We start from the raw sequence: 15393 nt of genomic DNA on the forward strand, positions 1-15393 counted from the left end.
TTGTCATTAGTTTACTCAGTAAAGCCAATTTATCAAATGTCTGTCGGACCTGATCCAACAGTGCGGATCAGGTCCGACATACCTCGCTGAATGCGGAGAGCAATACGCTCTCCGTATTCAGCATTGCACCAGCAACTCTTGTGAGCTGCTGGTGCAACGCTGCCCCCTGCAGACTCACGGCCAATCAGCCGCCAGCAAGGGGTGTCAATCAACCCGATCGTACTTGATCGGGTTGAATTCCGGCGATGTCTGTCCGCTTGCTCAGAGCAGGTGGACAGGGTTTTGGAGCAGCGGTCTTTAGACCGCTACTTCATAACTGCTGTTTCTGGCGAGCCACAGGCCCCCATGTGTTTATCTGCATTGCTTATTCGTTAACAAAGAATACTTAAAGAACAAAGTAGATTTGATAATAGAAGTAAATTGGAAAGTTGTTTAAAATTGTATGCTGTATCTGAAAATAAAATAAATAAGTTTCATTCCCCTTTAAGATTTTTAACAATTTAATATATATAAAATAACTGTTCTGTCGTGGATTATCTTTAAATTCCCTTCTCTTCCTTTCGCATGTCTTATAGGAAGCATAGACACTTGCAAAACATTTTACTAGATTTGGACTGAGGACATTCAAGTAACCTTACCCATAGTAATGCCAATATTTACAGTCAGAGCCACTAAAGTGACTGGCACAGTTGTTGGTATATGTTATATAACCTTATTTTTTTTTTATTATTATTATTAAAGGGACACTGTACCCAAAAATGTAATTTCGTGATTCAGATTGAGCATGGAATTTTATGCAAATGTCGAATTTACTCCTATTATCAAATTTTCTTCATTCTCTTGGTATCTTTATTTGAAATGCAAGAATGTAAGTTTAGATGCCGGCCCATTTTTGGTGAAAAACCTGGGGTGTCCTTTCTGATTGGTGGATAAATTCATCCACCAATAAAAAAAGTGCTGTCCAGAGTACTGAAACAAAAAAAAAAGCTTAGATGCCTTCTTTTTCAAAAAATGATAGCAAGAGAACGAAGAAAAATTGATAATAGGAGTAAATTAGAAAGTTGCTTAAAATTGCATGCTCTATCTGAATTACAAATGAACAAATTTGGGTTCAGTATCCCTTTAAAGACTAGTAGTAACTGGTTTACAGCTGGCACTTTAATTTCTACTTGTGACCTTGTAAAAGCCTTAGATTTATAACTGCACAAAAACAGTTCTTTACAATTCAGATGCACTATATTTTCTGATTCTAAGTCCCGTGAGGATAGTTTTCTGTTCACAAAACATTGTAAAGATAGTGAATAAAAAAATAAGCTACCAATTTTAGGATCATCCAAGGCATATCCATTAAATAAACGACTCCATCTCACTGTGAGCGTGTGTTAGATGTACTCTTTCATGTGTAGACAATGTTCTGCTTCAGTAGAGTACTATTTTGATATGCTCAAAACACTTTCCTTTCATTCCTGTATTTCCCAGCTTTTATTTTTAAACTAATTCCATTTTAACACCTTGAAAAGGTTTAAACCAATAGTTAAACCAGTATATTGAGCACCTCTATTCTTCTCCAGATGGGGATACTGCCAGCAATTGGGGCACACTCCAAATTAGCTAACCAGTTATGACCTTAGCTGGCACAGAAGCACAACCCTTTTAAAAAATCATTAAAAATGGTTTAATTAAATACTGTAATGAAAAAGTTTTTTTTTATTTTTACACTAAAAGAACAATGGTAAAACTGCCCATTCCATATTAATTGATATCAGTAATTAAACAGTTAATGCCAAAATGAAAAAAAAAAAACTTATAATTTTTTTTCATCCACAGTAACTAATCCATCATTTTTTTGTTATGGTAGAAATTAATTAAAGAGTTAACAGCTCGCACCTTTAACTGAATGTAAAAAAAAAAAAAAAGACAAACATTTGGACATTTGCCAGCGCATATTTTTATTCTTATTGTAATATTTTTTTGTTCCCGTTAAATTGACTGAGCATTGTCATTAAAGAGAAATGTGATTATATTATTCAAACAAAATGAATGCACAACATTGTTTAATCATGTGTGCAGAAATCAGCATGCACTTACTATCAGCACTTTAGTACCAGGTAGTATCAGAGTTGAGAGGTCTGATTGCACATTTACATATATCCATATTGCATAAAGAGATATTTTTTTTACTACAGAATGCATCTTGATTTGATCCATTTCCCTTATGTAGGTTATGCTCATTAATTAATTGATTTTCAGGATGTGGCGTCCATGCTTGATCCAATTACTGCCAGTCCATACGGAGATGCTGTATTGATGATTTCATTTATTTGTAGGCTCATGAACTCAAAGGTTTCTATTTATCAAGTTGACTGTAGATAACATGTGTATGATTAGCTAGGCTACTCTACGCTCCAATCAAGTCGAGGAAATTTAAACTTAAAATCAGTGCCGGGTGTAACAAAAATAATATATTAATGTTCATCAAATATACAAACACTTATAACTCATTAAATCATTTTGTAATCTGAATTAGACACAATCAAAATAGATGGAAATTTATAACGATTAAAATATGTATGTATATCTGGTTGCTTGATAAATAGATTTACCAGTTTGCCATGAAACCAACAACAAAGGGATTTTTCTGACCATCTAAAATACCTTAATGTATAATAGGTTTTGCAAGATAATAATAGTTGGGGGGGGGGGGGAATATATATGTATATGTGTGTGTGTATATATATATATATATATATATATCAAATTGCAGCCAGTAAAATTTCAAGATTTTGTTTCTAAAATAGTTTAGGGAATTTCAAAATGAAAGGTCATTCAAACGTGTCAAGGAAAATAGCATAAATATATGTATAAACTATAAATAAGACATTTAGCAAAGAATAAACAAAATATTGTAATAATATTGGAACAAAATGTGTAGTACCTTAACCATCTTGGCTGCTAGAGAGGACTACTTTACACTGTGTAGTAGCTAAGGGGTTAAACCATCTGCACAAAAAATAATGTACATTTGTACAGGTATTTTAGATGTTGGGAAAAAAAATCTTTAATCTTTAAGATGAGATGAATGTAAGGTTACAAATGAAATATTTAACTCCTGTTTACACTCTGCCCAGGTACACGTTCACTGGCATATATACTTTTGAATCATTGATAAAAATATTGGCAAGAGGATTCTGTTTGAAAGAATTCACTTTTCTCCGGGACCCATGGAACTGGTTGGATTTCAGTGTTATCGTTATGGCGTAAGTATTGGTCTTATTGGTTTGTATGCATTATTTAATCTTTCCTCGCTCTCATATATTATTTATAAAAGGTTGTACAATATCATATTTTAAGGACAACAAGTGTCAATTATAGGCAATCAACATATATTTTTTCTGACATTTAACACAGGGAGCCCCTCACTTAAAGGGACATAAAACCCTACTTTTTTATTTCATGATTCTGATAGAACATACAATTTTAAACAACTTTCCAATTTACTTTTTTTATCACATTTTCTTCCTTTTTTTGTTATCCTTTGTTGAATAGCATAAGGTAAGCTTAGGAGTTTGCAAGTGTCTGCAGTACTAAATAGCAGCAGTTTTGCTACAACGCTATACATTAGCAAGAGCACTAAATGGCAGTACTATTTCCTGTTATGTAGTGCGCCAGACGTGCACGCTACACTTCAACAAAGAATAGCACAAGAAAAGAATCAAATTTGATAATAGAACTAAATTGGAAACTTTTTTTTAAATTGTATTCTCTATCGGAATAATGAAATAAAAATTTTGGGTTTCATGTACCTGATATTGTCATTGGAAGGATTATATGGCTTTTTTAAAAAAAGTTTTCATTTAAATAAAAAGATAATTTTAAATTAAACCTTTAAAACACATTTGGCACCCAGCTAACTGAAGGCAGCAACACCTCATAAGGCAGATACAACGTATGAGATATTGTCTGCTGTGAAGCCAAATCAGCTATGACAGAAAGCTTTACATAGCTCCTTTCTCATAGCCAATTCATCTATTTTATTTTCCTGCATTTTGAGCCTTAAAATGACGTTATATGGTTCTCCAGTTGTAGAATAAAAAGATACTTGTAATAAAATGTTGTAAGCCATGTATGAGTATCTGAGCTATGCATATGATGAGTGTAAGGACTACTACATGGGACATTCCAGACACAAATGAAATGCATATCAGTACATTTAATTTCTCAACAGCTATATTATAAACGCTTTCAATGTGTTCAGTAAAAGCATTTATTGTGCATGTGCATGTGAAGCATATCTAAATATGGTTCAAACACCAGCATTTTAAGCATTGTGTTTGCTCAGAGAGCCAGCAGTTGCTTCTATCATATAAACTAAGCCAATATAATACAAGGTACTACCAGCTCTCTGAACAGACACACTCTTTAAAATGCTGGTGCAAAGTGCATATTTAGATACGATTCTTGTGCACATGCATAGTTAAGGCTCTCACCAAAATCAGTGATAGCTTTTATCAGAAACATTTTTGCTTATACAAGTATATTGGGGAAAAAATTCTATTGAAAACTGAAATGCAGTTGATGCACCCTTCAGTTTTTGACTGAAATATCCTTTTAACCCCTTGTGCCATTTGGACAGAGGTATTACATCACACAGTACTTTGCATGCTGCAGTCCCCAATGTCAGCTTAGACAGTGGAGACTGCAGCTGGGGTCTAATCTTGGTCTCTAACTAAATAAAGCCAGGGTGTGGGGTGCCCCTACGTTACAGAAAAAAAAGAAAAGAGTGGCTGCCAGTAACAAATATGGTGGTGGGAAGTGGGAGGGTAAGAGAGCTGTTGGGGGGATCAGGGTGGTAGGGGGATGAAGAGGGACCCCTACACTACAGAAACAAATAAATATTTTTTAAAAAGCCCTAAACTACATTAACCCCTTCACTGATGGGAATTTCAGACGTGTGGTGCGCAGCTTCAGTTAGCAGCCTTCTAATTGCCACAAACCAACACACACAAAAAAGCCATGCATTTCTGCTATTCAGAACAAAGAGGATCTCAGAAAAGCTTTTACAACCATTTGTCTTATGACTGCAGTATTTGTGTGTAAATAATGTCAGCGAGAGACCCAAAGTTTGCAAAAAACTTAATGATTTTTTTTTAAATATGATCATATTTGGCAGTCAAATAGTGACATGCAATAAACCAGAAAGGGACTAGATCAATACCTTGGGCTGTCTACTTTAAAAAATATATATAGTTTCCATATGTTTCTGTTTAAATAGAGTGATAGCAAAAATGCTAAACATTCTCTGGTACTTTGGGCAAGTTTTTCGCTGAAATTCCCGGTAGCGAAGGGTTAAACTTAAACTTTAGAAGAAAATGGGGACAAACACAAATGGAGTTGTTAAAATATGTTTTGTCTTGATTTGGCAACAATTACCCTGGGGTTAGTTAAACAAAAAAATGTGAATGTCTCTTTGTGAAAAAGACATTAGAAACAGAATTAGTTTCCAAATGAATCTGAAAATAACTATAGCAGGTTATAGGGTCAATGCACTGATGATTCTTCATAAAAAGATATTTAGATGTGGCTTACAATGTTTTTTTTATTTTATTAGATGTAATTTAAGGTATATTGAGTTATTTCTTCACAGTATGTTAATTTTACAAAAGAAATATCCCAAAACACATATAATTTGTCTAATTTTTAAAGTAAAACATTGTAATTGTTCATATGTTCTGGAAAAATTACAAGTAGGATTTGCTTTATGAATCTATGTGCCACAGAATGTGTATTGTCAGTAACACATACAATACACATTTCAACTTTAAAGGGACATAAAACCTAAACATTCAGATAGAACATACAATTTTAAACAACTTTCCAATTTACTTCTATTATCTAATTTGCTTCATTCTCTTGGTATCCTTTGTTAAAGGAGCAGTAATACATTACTAGAAGCTAGCTGAAAGCCAATGACAAGAGGCATATATGTGCAGCTACCAATCAGTAGCTTCTGGGACTACCTAGGTATACTTTTTAACAAAGGATACAAAGGGAACAAAATAAATTAAATATAATTAAAGGAACACTAAACCCACATTTTTTCTTTCATGATTCAGATAAAGTATGCAATTTTAAGCAACTTTCTAATTTACTCCTATGATCAGTTTTTTCGATCTCTTGCTATCTTTATTTAAAAAGCAGGAATGTGATGCATAGGAGCCGGACCATTTTTGGTTGAGAACCTGGGTTATGCTTGCTTATTGGTGGGTAAATGTAAGCCTCCAATAAGCAAGTGCTATCCATGGTGCTGAACCTAAAATGGGCTGGCTGCTAAGATTTGTATTCCTGCTTTTAAAATAAAGATAGCAAGAGAACAAAGAAAATTTGATAATAGGAGTAAATTAGAATGTTGCTTAAAATGTCATGCTCTATCGGAATCATGAAAGAAAACATTTGGGTTCAGTGTCCCTTTTAATTGGAAAGTTATTTAAAATGACGTAATCTATCTGACAAGAAAATATTTGGGTTTCATGTCCCTTTAATGACTATTTGGCTACCAAAGAAGGTCACAGGGCCTTTTACAGCAATGTGTTACATTGCTCCCTAACAGCCAAACATTCAAATATTTTTCACTATTTTTCCACAAGTGGAAATATAAAAATGTTTATTGTCAGAAATAAATTACAAATGAATGTCACATTTACATTAAGAAACACTGTAAACATGTAAGCTGTTCAGATGGTATTAGGTAAAAAAAAGTAGTAAAACAAAAATGTATTGAACTTTAAATAATTCATCATCAGAATAGACTACAGCACAAGAACCTTTTTTATACTATAAATTGGTGAAATAAACTAGATAAATTAAAATGTGTTTCTCCTTTTGCTGATAATACATTATGGATAGTATTCTGCACATCATGCTGTAGTCTTACACCTAAAATGATGTGATGGCCTTAAAGGAACAGAAAAGTAAAAATTAAAGGGACATGAAACCCAAATTGTATTCATTCATTCATTATTCAGATAGAGTGTACATTTTTTTTTTGTATTATTTGTTGAAGGAGGAGGAATGCACTACTGAGACCTAGCTCAACACATCGGTAAGCCAATTACAAGAGCATATATGTGCAGCCACCAATCAGCTAGCTCTCAGCTCCTGAACCTACATAGGTATGCTTTTCAACAAAGGATACCAAGAGAACTAAGGCAATTTAAATAATAGAGGTAAATTGGAAAGTTGTGCAAAATTGTTTCTCAACTCCAGTCCTCAAGTTCTCTTAACAGGCCAGATTTTCATGGTATCTGAACTAGAGCACAGGTGAAATTAGATGATGGGTGAGTGCAGGTTACTAACCATGGTTAAAGGACCAGTCAACACAGTAGATTTGCATAATCAACAAATGCAAGATAACAAGACAATGCAATAGCATTAGTCTGAACTTTAAATGAGTAATAGATTTTTTTTTTCTGACAATTTTAAAAGTTATGTCTTTTCCACTCCCCCTGTACCATGTGACAGCCATCAGCCATTCACAAATGCATACACGTACCATGTGACAGCCATCAGCCATTCACAAATGCATACACGCTTATTCTTGCACATGCTCAGTAGGATCTGGTGACTCAAAACGTTTAAATATAAAAAGAATGTGCACATTTTGTTAATGGAAGTAAATTGGAAAGTTGTTTAAAATGGCATGCTCTTTCTGAATAATGAAAGTTTAAGTTTGATTGAGTGTCCCTTTAATGATCAGCAAATTATTCCACCAGTTAAGATATCATGAAAATCTGGCCTGTTAGGGGTACTTCCGAACTGGAGAAACACTGCTCTGTCTTAATCACGAGGGGAAAATTTTAGGTTTCATATCCCTTCGATAGAGGATGCCGTTTTAAAGAACTGGTATTATCAGATTTGCTTCATTCTCTTGGTATATATTATTATTATTATCGGTTATTTGTAGCGCGCCAACAGATTCTGCAACATTAATATATATTGTTGAAGCTAATACTTAGGTAGGTTTAGTTGTAGCAGTGCACTTCTTGGAACAAACGGGTGATAGGTGGCTATACATATATGTCTCTTCTCATTGACTGACCCAATATGTTCAGCGAGAACCCAGTAATGAATTGCTGTTCCTGGTTTATTCTTCATCAAAGGATACCAAGAGAGATTTAATTTGATAATAGAAGTCAATTGTAAAGTTGTCTTAAACGTGAAAATTTTATTTTTACTTTACTTTTTCTTTAAGGTGTAAGTTTATGATTGGAAATTGAAATGACAATTTTATATAAAGCAAAATTGAAAGAGTCAGTAGACAAGATAAGGTTTCCCTTTTATGTTAAAATCAGCCACATGAATGTGTATAGGGGGATTTGTCTGCCTCTAGAATATAGTATAGTGTATTAAATATGTTTATTCTTTTGTTGTTAATGTAGTTACCAAGTATTAAGAATGGTTTTCTTTATGTGTGGAGCATCAAGCCACAGATAGCAAGATGGAGTTTGGGATTTGATTTTATCAAAGTTTCCTATCTGCAAAAATTATGCAAAATGGGAGTTTGGTAGAGGCTGAAACCTGCATATCTCAACTCTAGAGGGGCTCTGGTTAGTGCAGAAACGGTGCACAAATCACTTTCCTTGTTCTCTGAACTGAAACTGCTTGACAAGTCTGATTGACCATCACTTGGGTCAATTCAGAGCAATAAATAAAGCTCCCGCTGAGTTGTAAATGCAGGTGTAGATCACACTCAGTTAAAGGGACAGTAAACACATTGCTTTTGTATTGTAAAATACTTAAAAAAAACATTAAATGCATCAGAATTATATAATCCACAAATGCACAACAAAAAGACAATGTAATAGCACTCTGAATTTCAAATTATTAGTAGATTTTGTTTGGAGAAATTTGCCTAATTTCCATGCTCACTGTATCACATGACAGCTTCACCCATTTACAGAATTATATATGTATACACTGTGAACTCTTGCACATGATCAGTAGGAGCCTCAGAAAGTGTGCATAGAAAAAGACAGAACAAATTGATAATTGAATTAAATTGGGGAAATGTTTAAAATTGCATGCTCTATCTAAATTATGAAAACTTAATTTGGACGTTAGTGCCCCTTTAATTATGTGGTTTCATTATTTATTTTTGCCCATTTTCCTGTAATTTAAGTGTAAAATGTGTGGTTTTTCCATCCTTAAAATCTAAAAGAACAAATGTCAGGCATAACAAGCCTAACCATGCCTCACGTATTTCCCTAATTTGCAGCTTATCTTATAATTTCTGCTGAGACCAAACAATGGGGATTTTGTTAACAAAATGATACTGACAAGCCCTGTCTTCTCCATATGCAAGTCCCGATTGGCTCCTCCCAATAAGGAAAGTGAGGGGTGGAGTTTGATCATTGAAAAACAATTGCAGCAAACAAGGTGTTAATCTGTTCTCATAACATCTAGACTGTGCTGATATGCTAATCTATTGGAAGACAGCAACTAAAGTGTTGTAATTACAAGTTGTTTACTGTTCCTTAAAATTAGTTTTTCATTGTCTTATTTTTGCAGCTTTTTGCAGCTAGGAAACTTTCATAAATGCCCCTCCCAGTTATCATTTTGTGCTTGATTCCAAATAACTATGGTTTGATTCTACAGGTATATAACAGAGTTTGTAAACCTAGGGAATGTTTCAGCCCTACGAACTTTTAGAGTGCTGAGAGCTCTGAAAACTATTTCGGTAATTCCAGGTAAGATCGCTTCATCTCACTGGTTCTCAGCTCCTGCAAGTGCTTTGGTTTGTCCCCTTTTTTCCTCTTTTCTGTCGTTGTCTGACGGTCTTGTCCCATTGTTGTGAGTGACTTTCCCTTGTTACAGATATGTAACTGAGGTTGTGGACCTGGGCAATATCTCTGCATTAAGAACCTTCAGAGTACTCCGAGCATTGAAAACTATCTCGGTCATTCCAGGTGAGAATTGAGTTAAACACTAAGGCTGCTTCTGAAAGACACATGCCATTCGTATTAACCAACGTAACAATTGGTGTTTGACAACGATTCCGAATGGTTTCATGTTGAGAATGTGACTTGTCTGCAGAATTAATATTTTGCATATTTTTTAATTTGCTAGTGGGTTTTATAATGCATGTCGAGAAACTTATAATGAAAACGATACTTAATATGTCAAAAGAAATGAGAAATAACAATTTTGGAAAAACTTAAGGAATAATTAAGTCTTTTACTAATCAGTGAAGCGTTAAGCGGCATATATTAACTTTGTGCAAACTGATTAACTGAATTTGCTAATTGTGAAATGCACACAACTTCATCTAATTATTAACCACATTAATAATATCAACCTAGACATTTGCTGACTTTGAGATTACTTAAATTGTATTTAATGTGATTATGCTTTCTGTAGGCTTTAGTATTAAAGATATTTTTTATACCAGCCACGTGTAATTCTAATGAATATATATATATATATATATATTTATAAGTTAAAATATTATGGAAGACAATACTACAGTCATGTTTTACAGTTGCCAAAATTCAGAAGTGTTGAAGATAAAAACCATTAACCCCCTAAATGCAAAAGAGGGTTCCTATCCTAACCCTTACTGTAGCCCTATTTTGGACCTGTAACCTTCACCCTATTTCTAATCCTCTCTCACCTATATCGCCCTCTCACCATATCAAGATCTACAGCTGTTAACGTTCACATGCCATAAATTGGTTGCAAGAAATTAGCATAGTCAAGATCTCTGGTGGGTAATTCTGTTGATACCCATCTTGCAGTAACAAAAATGATGAATGCAGTACTATTTTTAGACCTGTCTTGGTGCACCCCCAATAGTTTGAGTTCCTGTCTGTTTCAGTGAAGAAAGCTTATTGCTAGAGAAAAATAGATTAAGATTTTTTTGGGATCTGCTGTTGCTCTCTGTCTTCTTCTCTGGTGCTGGAGAATGTGTGCACCTCTTAGATGAGTCATTTACAAAGTCCCCTTACTAGGGTTGCTACCTCAGCCATGTTTTCTGGACACTTATGAGATACACATGCTGCAGGGTGTCCGTGAGAAACATGAATAGTGCTGTCCAGGTGCGCAACACACGTTCCCCTGCAGCATGTGTAACTCATAAGTGTCCAGGAAAACATGGCCGCTGTGTCATCTCTATCCCTTACTGATGCATTCACTCTACACCTGCAGCATTTAGAGTATGCTTGATGAATTATTGTGCATGCACCTCAATTAATGCTGCATAGTAAAAGGTTCCAAGTTTACTATTGTGTATATCTTATGACATTTTTACATCCTTTTAAATCTGCAATGCATCAAGGCTTTTTGTTCATTTTTGTAATGGTAATACAATGGGAGAATATTGGACAATTCTCTGACCACTGTTGTTAGGAGGTATCGGCTAGACCTCGATCTTCAGCTGAAATAGGGTGGCCATTAATGGTTGAAAGGGATTGTCCTTACTCTATGATCAGAAGCAAACACTGAGATTAAAGGGACAGTCAACTCCAAAATTGTTATTGTTTAAAATATAGATAATCCAATTATTACCCATTCCCCAGTTTTGCATAACCAGCTCAGTTATATTAATATACGTTTAACTTCTGTGATTACCTTGTATCTAAACCTCTTTTGACAGCCCCCTGATCACATGGCTATTTATTTATTATCATTGACTTGAATTTTAGCCAATTAGTGCAGTGTTTTGCACAACTACATGGGAGAGAGCACAATGTTATCTATATAGCCCACACAAACTAGCAGTCTCTTGTTGTGACAAAGCAAATTAAAAAGCATGTGATAAGAGGCTGTCTATAGTGGGTTAGAAACAGGCAGAAATTTAGTTGTTTAAATGTTATAAAGTATGTTAATAAAACTATGTTGGTTGTGAAAAGCTGGGGAATGGGTAGTAAAGGCGTTATCTTTTTAAACAATAACAATTTTGGTGTTGACTGTCCCTTTAAACTTTAATGCTAGAATGTCAGAGAAGTCTAGGGGAACCATTATAGCAAGAGTTCATCTAGTGCATAAAGACAGTGCTTAATAAATCACACTTCTTCAATGAAGGACACAACTTTAATTATTTAATAAACATAGGAATTAATTAAGAAAAAAATATCTATCAGTACAGCCTAAAATAAAAAGGCTGCTCTTTAACCTTTTGGCTGCCAAAGATACATACAGCATTTCTGGCATCCAGACGGGTTAATGTAGTGTGCTGGAAAGTAGATCCCAAAGAGATTTCAGCAAACAGTAAAAATAAGCCACGTGCTTGCTCAGAATACAAATCAAGAACGTTCCTGGTGTTAAGAAACAGAAAAGTTCCCCTCATATTACCCTTTGTTTGACAGCAAAATTGATTTTGTGTTTTGTTTCAATCCCCTGAGAACAAATGTTTTGACTCAGAAGCTAAAAAGAAATAGTCTTTCCTGCATATTTATAGATGTGATCTTGTCAACCTACAGTTAGCAAGTGAGCACTTACATGCGCCTAATGATTGCTATTTGCTCCCGTCAGTAATGATAGCAGCGATAATTAGCTGCTGCACATTTGTAAATAAAAGATCATTTTTAGCTTGAAGTTGGTACGCAGCCAGCCCAGCTATACAACACAATTCTATCGACAAGTCTCATTCAGCCTTAGTGCTTAACATATCTGACCTGCATGGCAGAATACAAGGAGTGCATGTATATAGAGTATTTAGACAAAATCAGATGTTGGCAATTGTATGTCATTTGTAACTTTCTGTGATATGCCTTTTTATTGTGTGTAAACAATGCAGTATAATATAGACCTTATTTAAGAAAACAGTTTTTTTTTACATATATTTATATTATAAATAAAAGTTATGCAAATATTATTTAAAAGTAAATGAATACTGCAGTATTTCCTTCTAATGCTAAAAAAATCAAGTGTCCCTTTAAAAAGGAAGGGTAATCATTATTGAAGGAGACAAATACTCTACTTGATAGTCCTGTGCAATAATGTAATGGACCTACTTGATAATGAGTTTGTACAATATGATGTCAAACTCAGGCTGAATTATGCCCTCTCTCTCAGTTTACAGCAATAATATTTAACACATTTATTTTTTTCATTTAAGCAGACATAAGGGCTATCCATCAATCATAAAACCATAAACTGTTATCTCATGTAACGAAATCAAGGTCTCACTGGTCTCACTTGCTGTCTGGGAGCAGTTTAACTGTTATGAAAGGAATCACAGAAGTCAAATACACATTTAAATCAGCATCACTAAGGGTTTTCCTTTCTTAAAGGGATGTTAAACACTAAATAAATGCTAGATAGAATGAGCCATTTAAAGAAAAGTTTAGTCTGAGAAGAATATGTAGATGGATTTGGTTTTAAGTTTAAAGGGACATTAAACAAGTTGGTATAAGATATAAAGAAAAGAAAGGGCACCTCCTAGTGTAGCCAATGGGTTGTTCTATGGGAGTGCAAATGATGAAAAAATACTCACAATGTGGAACGGCAAAGATAATGCCAAGGGAGACGGTCTGGGAACTCAGCAGTGTCCCAGTATACTATGCATAGGTAAGGGCAGCTCCTCCTGGAATCAGTGGGAGATTCAACAATCTAGAAAGTGCAAATAAGAAGGACGACTCCTAGTGCAGAGCAATATGACAGATGTACCCTGTAAATTAATTCCAGGTACAGAGGTACTCACACTTTAAAGCGCACACGATAGTGCAAATGTCGCCTACTGGGTATATTGTAGTGACCCAGTGCACATATTGGTCTCAAAGGTGTATGAGAAAAGTCCAGATATATCCTTTGTTGATGGGCGTTAACAGTCGTATAAGAACAGGAGACTCCAGGTGTTTAATAAAAAAGTAGAAAACTTTATATAATCGTAATATAAAAAATAAAGTTCACAGTGTACAGTAAAAAAATATATAAAAGAACAAACAAGTATTACACGCTACGCGTTTCTCGGCATTAACCACGCCATTTCCTCAGGCTAGCCTTTATATATTTTATTATTGTACACTGTGAACTTTATTTTTTATATTACGATTATATAAAGTTTTCGACTTTTTTTATTAAACACCTGGAGTCTCCTGTTCTTATACGGCTGTTAACGCCCATCAACAAAGGATATATCTGGACTTTTCCCATACACCTTTGAGACCAATATGTGCACTGGGTCACTACAATATACCCAGTAGGCGATATTTGCACTATCGTGTGCGCTTTAAATTCTGAGTACCTCTGCACCTGGGATTAATTTACGGGGTACATCTGTCATATTGCTCTGCACTAGGAGTCGCCCTTCTTATTTCCACTTTCTACAAAACAAGTTGGGATAGAGACAAACTATAATAATATGTACTTTAATTACTTTACCTGCAAATGTATACTGCATTGCCTCGCCATTAACCCTTTCTTTTAAGTTTCCGAATTGTAAAGCTCTAACTCCCCCCACACATTTCCTTCTATGGCTGTATCTATATCTATTGTTCTTTTGGTAGAATGCAAAAATGCATAGGGATTATCTGCTGGAGCATGCTCTGCTGAGGCTAATTTGAGACATTTAAAATAGGTCACTAGAGTGTGCAGCCAATGACTGTGTGGAATATCACTGTGTTCCGCACTTCCACTTCTAACAGGAAGTTCTAACAGGACACAATTGTCAATAAAATTACAGGAAAAGGGGACAAAATAAATAATGAACGTATATTGCAATGTTTTTTTTATATATACAAATTATCATTTTATATGACCATCTCAAAGTGTTTAATGTCCCTTTATCTATACTCTGATTCGCTTACCATAGGTGTTAACAACCACAAGACTGATTGCTCCCTACGTATACATATATGTTATATATATATAATTTTTTTTGGTATAGAACTGTCATTCATTGTCATCATCTGATATTTAATAGCAATTTTCTATATATTGGTACTAAAATGTGGTAGTGACAGCTGTTACTTACATTTCTCTCTGTTTCCTCTCGCATGTTGCTCTGTGCTTTCTTTTCAATTCTACCTGCATGAATCATTTGTGCTAATGTAAAGCGGACTGTTAATATGAAAATTATAGTTTAAAAAAATATTAACTATGTATTTAAGGGACATAAAAGAAAATGTTTTTTATTTGTCACCCGTTAAAGGTACCATTTCAAATTGAATTAACGTTTATTTATACGAAGAAAAAATATATATTTTTATCGGTTTGTGGTGTGTCCTGTTCCGCCAATACAAAACCAGCCAGCCCATGTATTACAACATAATATTTACAAAATAAAAATGTTGCCTTTTATGTTCCGTTTTTAGTCACAAAACTTAAGAATTTGCATTCTTTAAAGTAATATGTGTATAAAATGTATCATATTATATATAAATACATTGTATTATACAC

At 34.3% G+C, this 15393-nt stretch overlaps 1 protein-coding gene across 1 annotated transcript in view; it reads left to right on the plus strand.

Moving 5' to 3' along the window:
* Window positions 1–15393, plus strand: part of LOC128660139 (sodium channel protein type 4 subunit alpha-like) — a 659663-nt gene that overhangs the window by 174040 nt on the left and 470230 nt on the right. The window contains 2 exon segments of the mRNA XM_053713786.1: window positions 3129–3257; window positions 9871–9962. Coding sequence (XP_053569761.1) covers window positions 3129–3257; window positions 9871–9962 — 221 coding nt within the window.

The sequence above is a fragment of the Bombina bombina genome, chromosome 5 (assembly GCF_027579735.1).
Source record: "Bombina bombina isolate aBomBom1 chromosome 5, aBomBom1.pri, whole genome shotgun sequence".
NCBI classification, from domain to species: domain Eukaryota; kingdom Metazoa; phylum Chordata; class Amphibia; order Anura; family Bombinatoridae; genus Bombina; species Bombina bombina.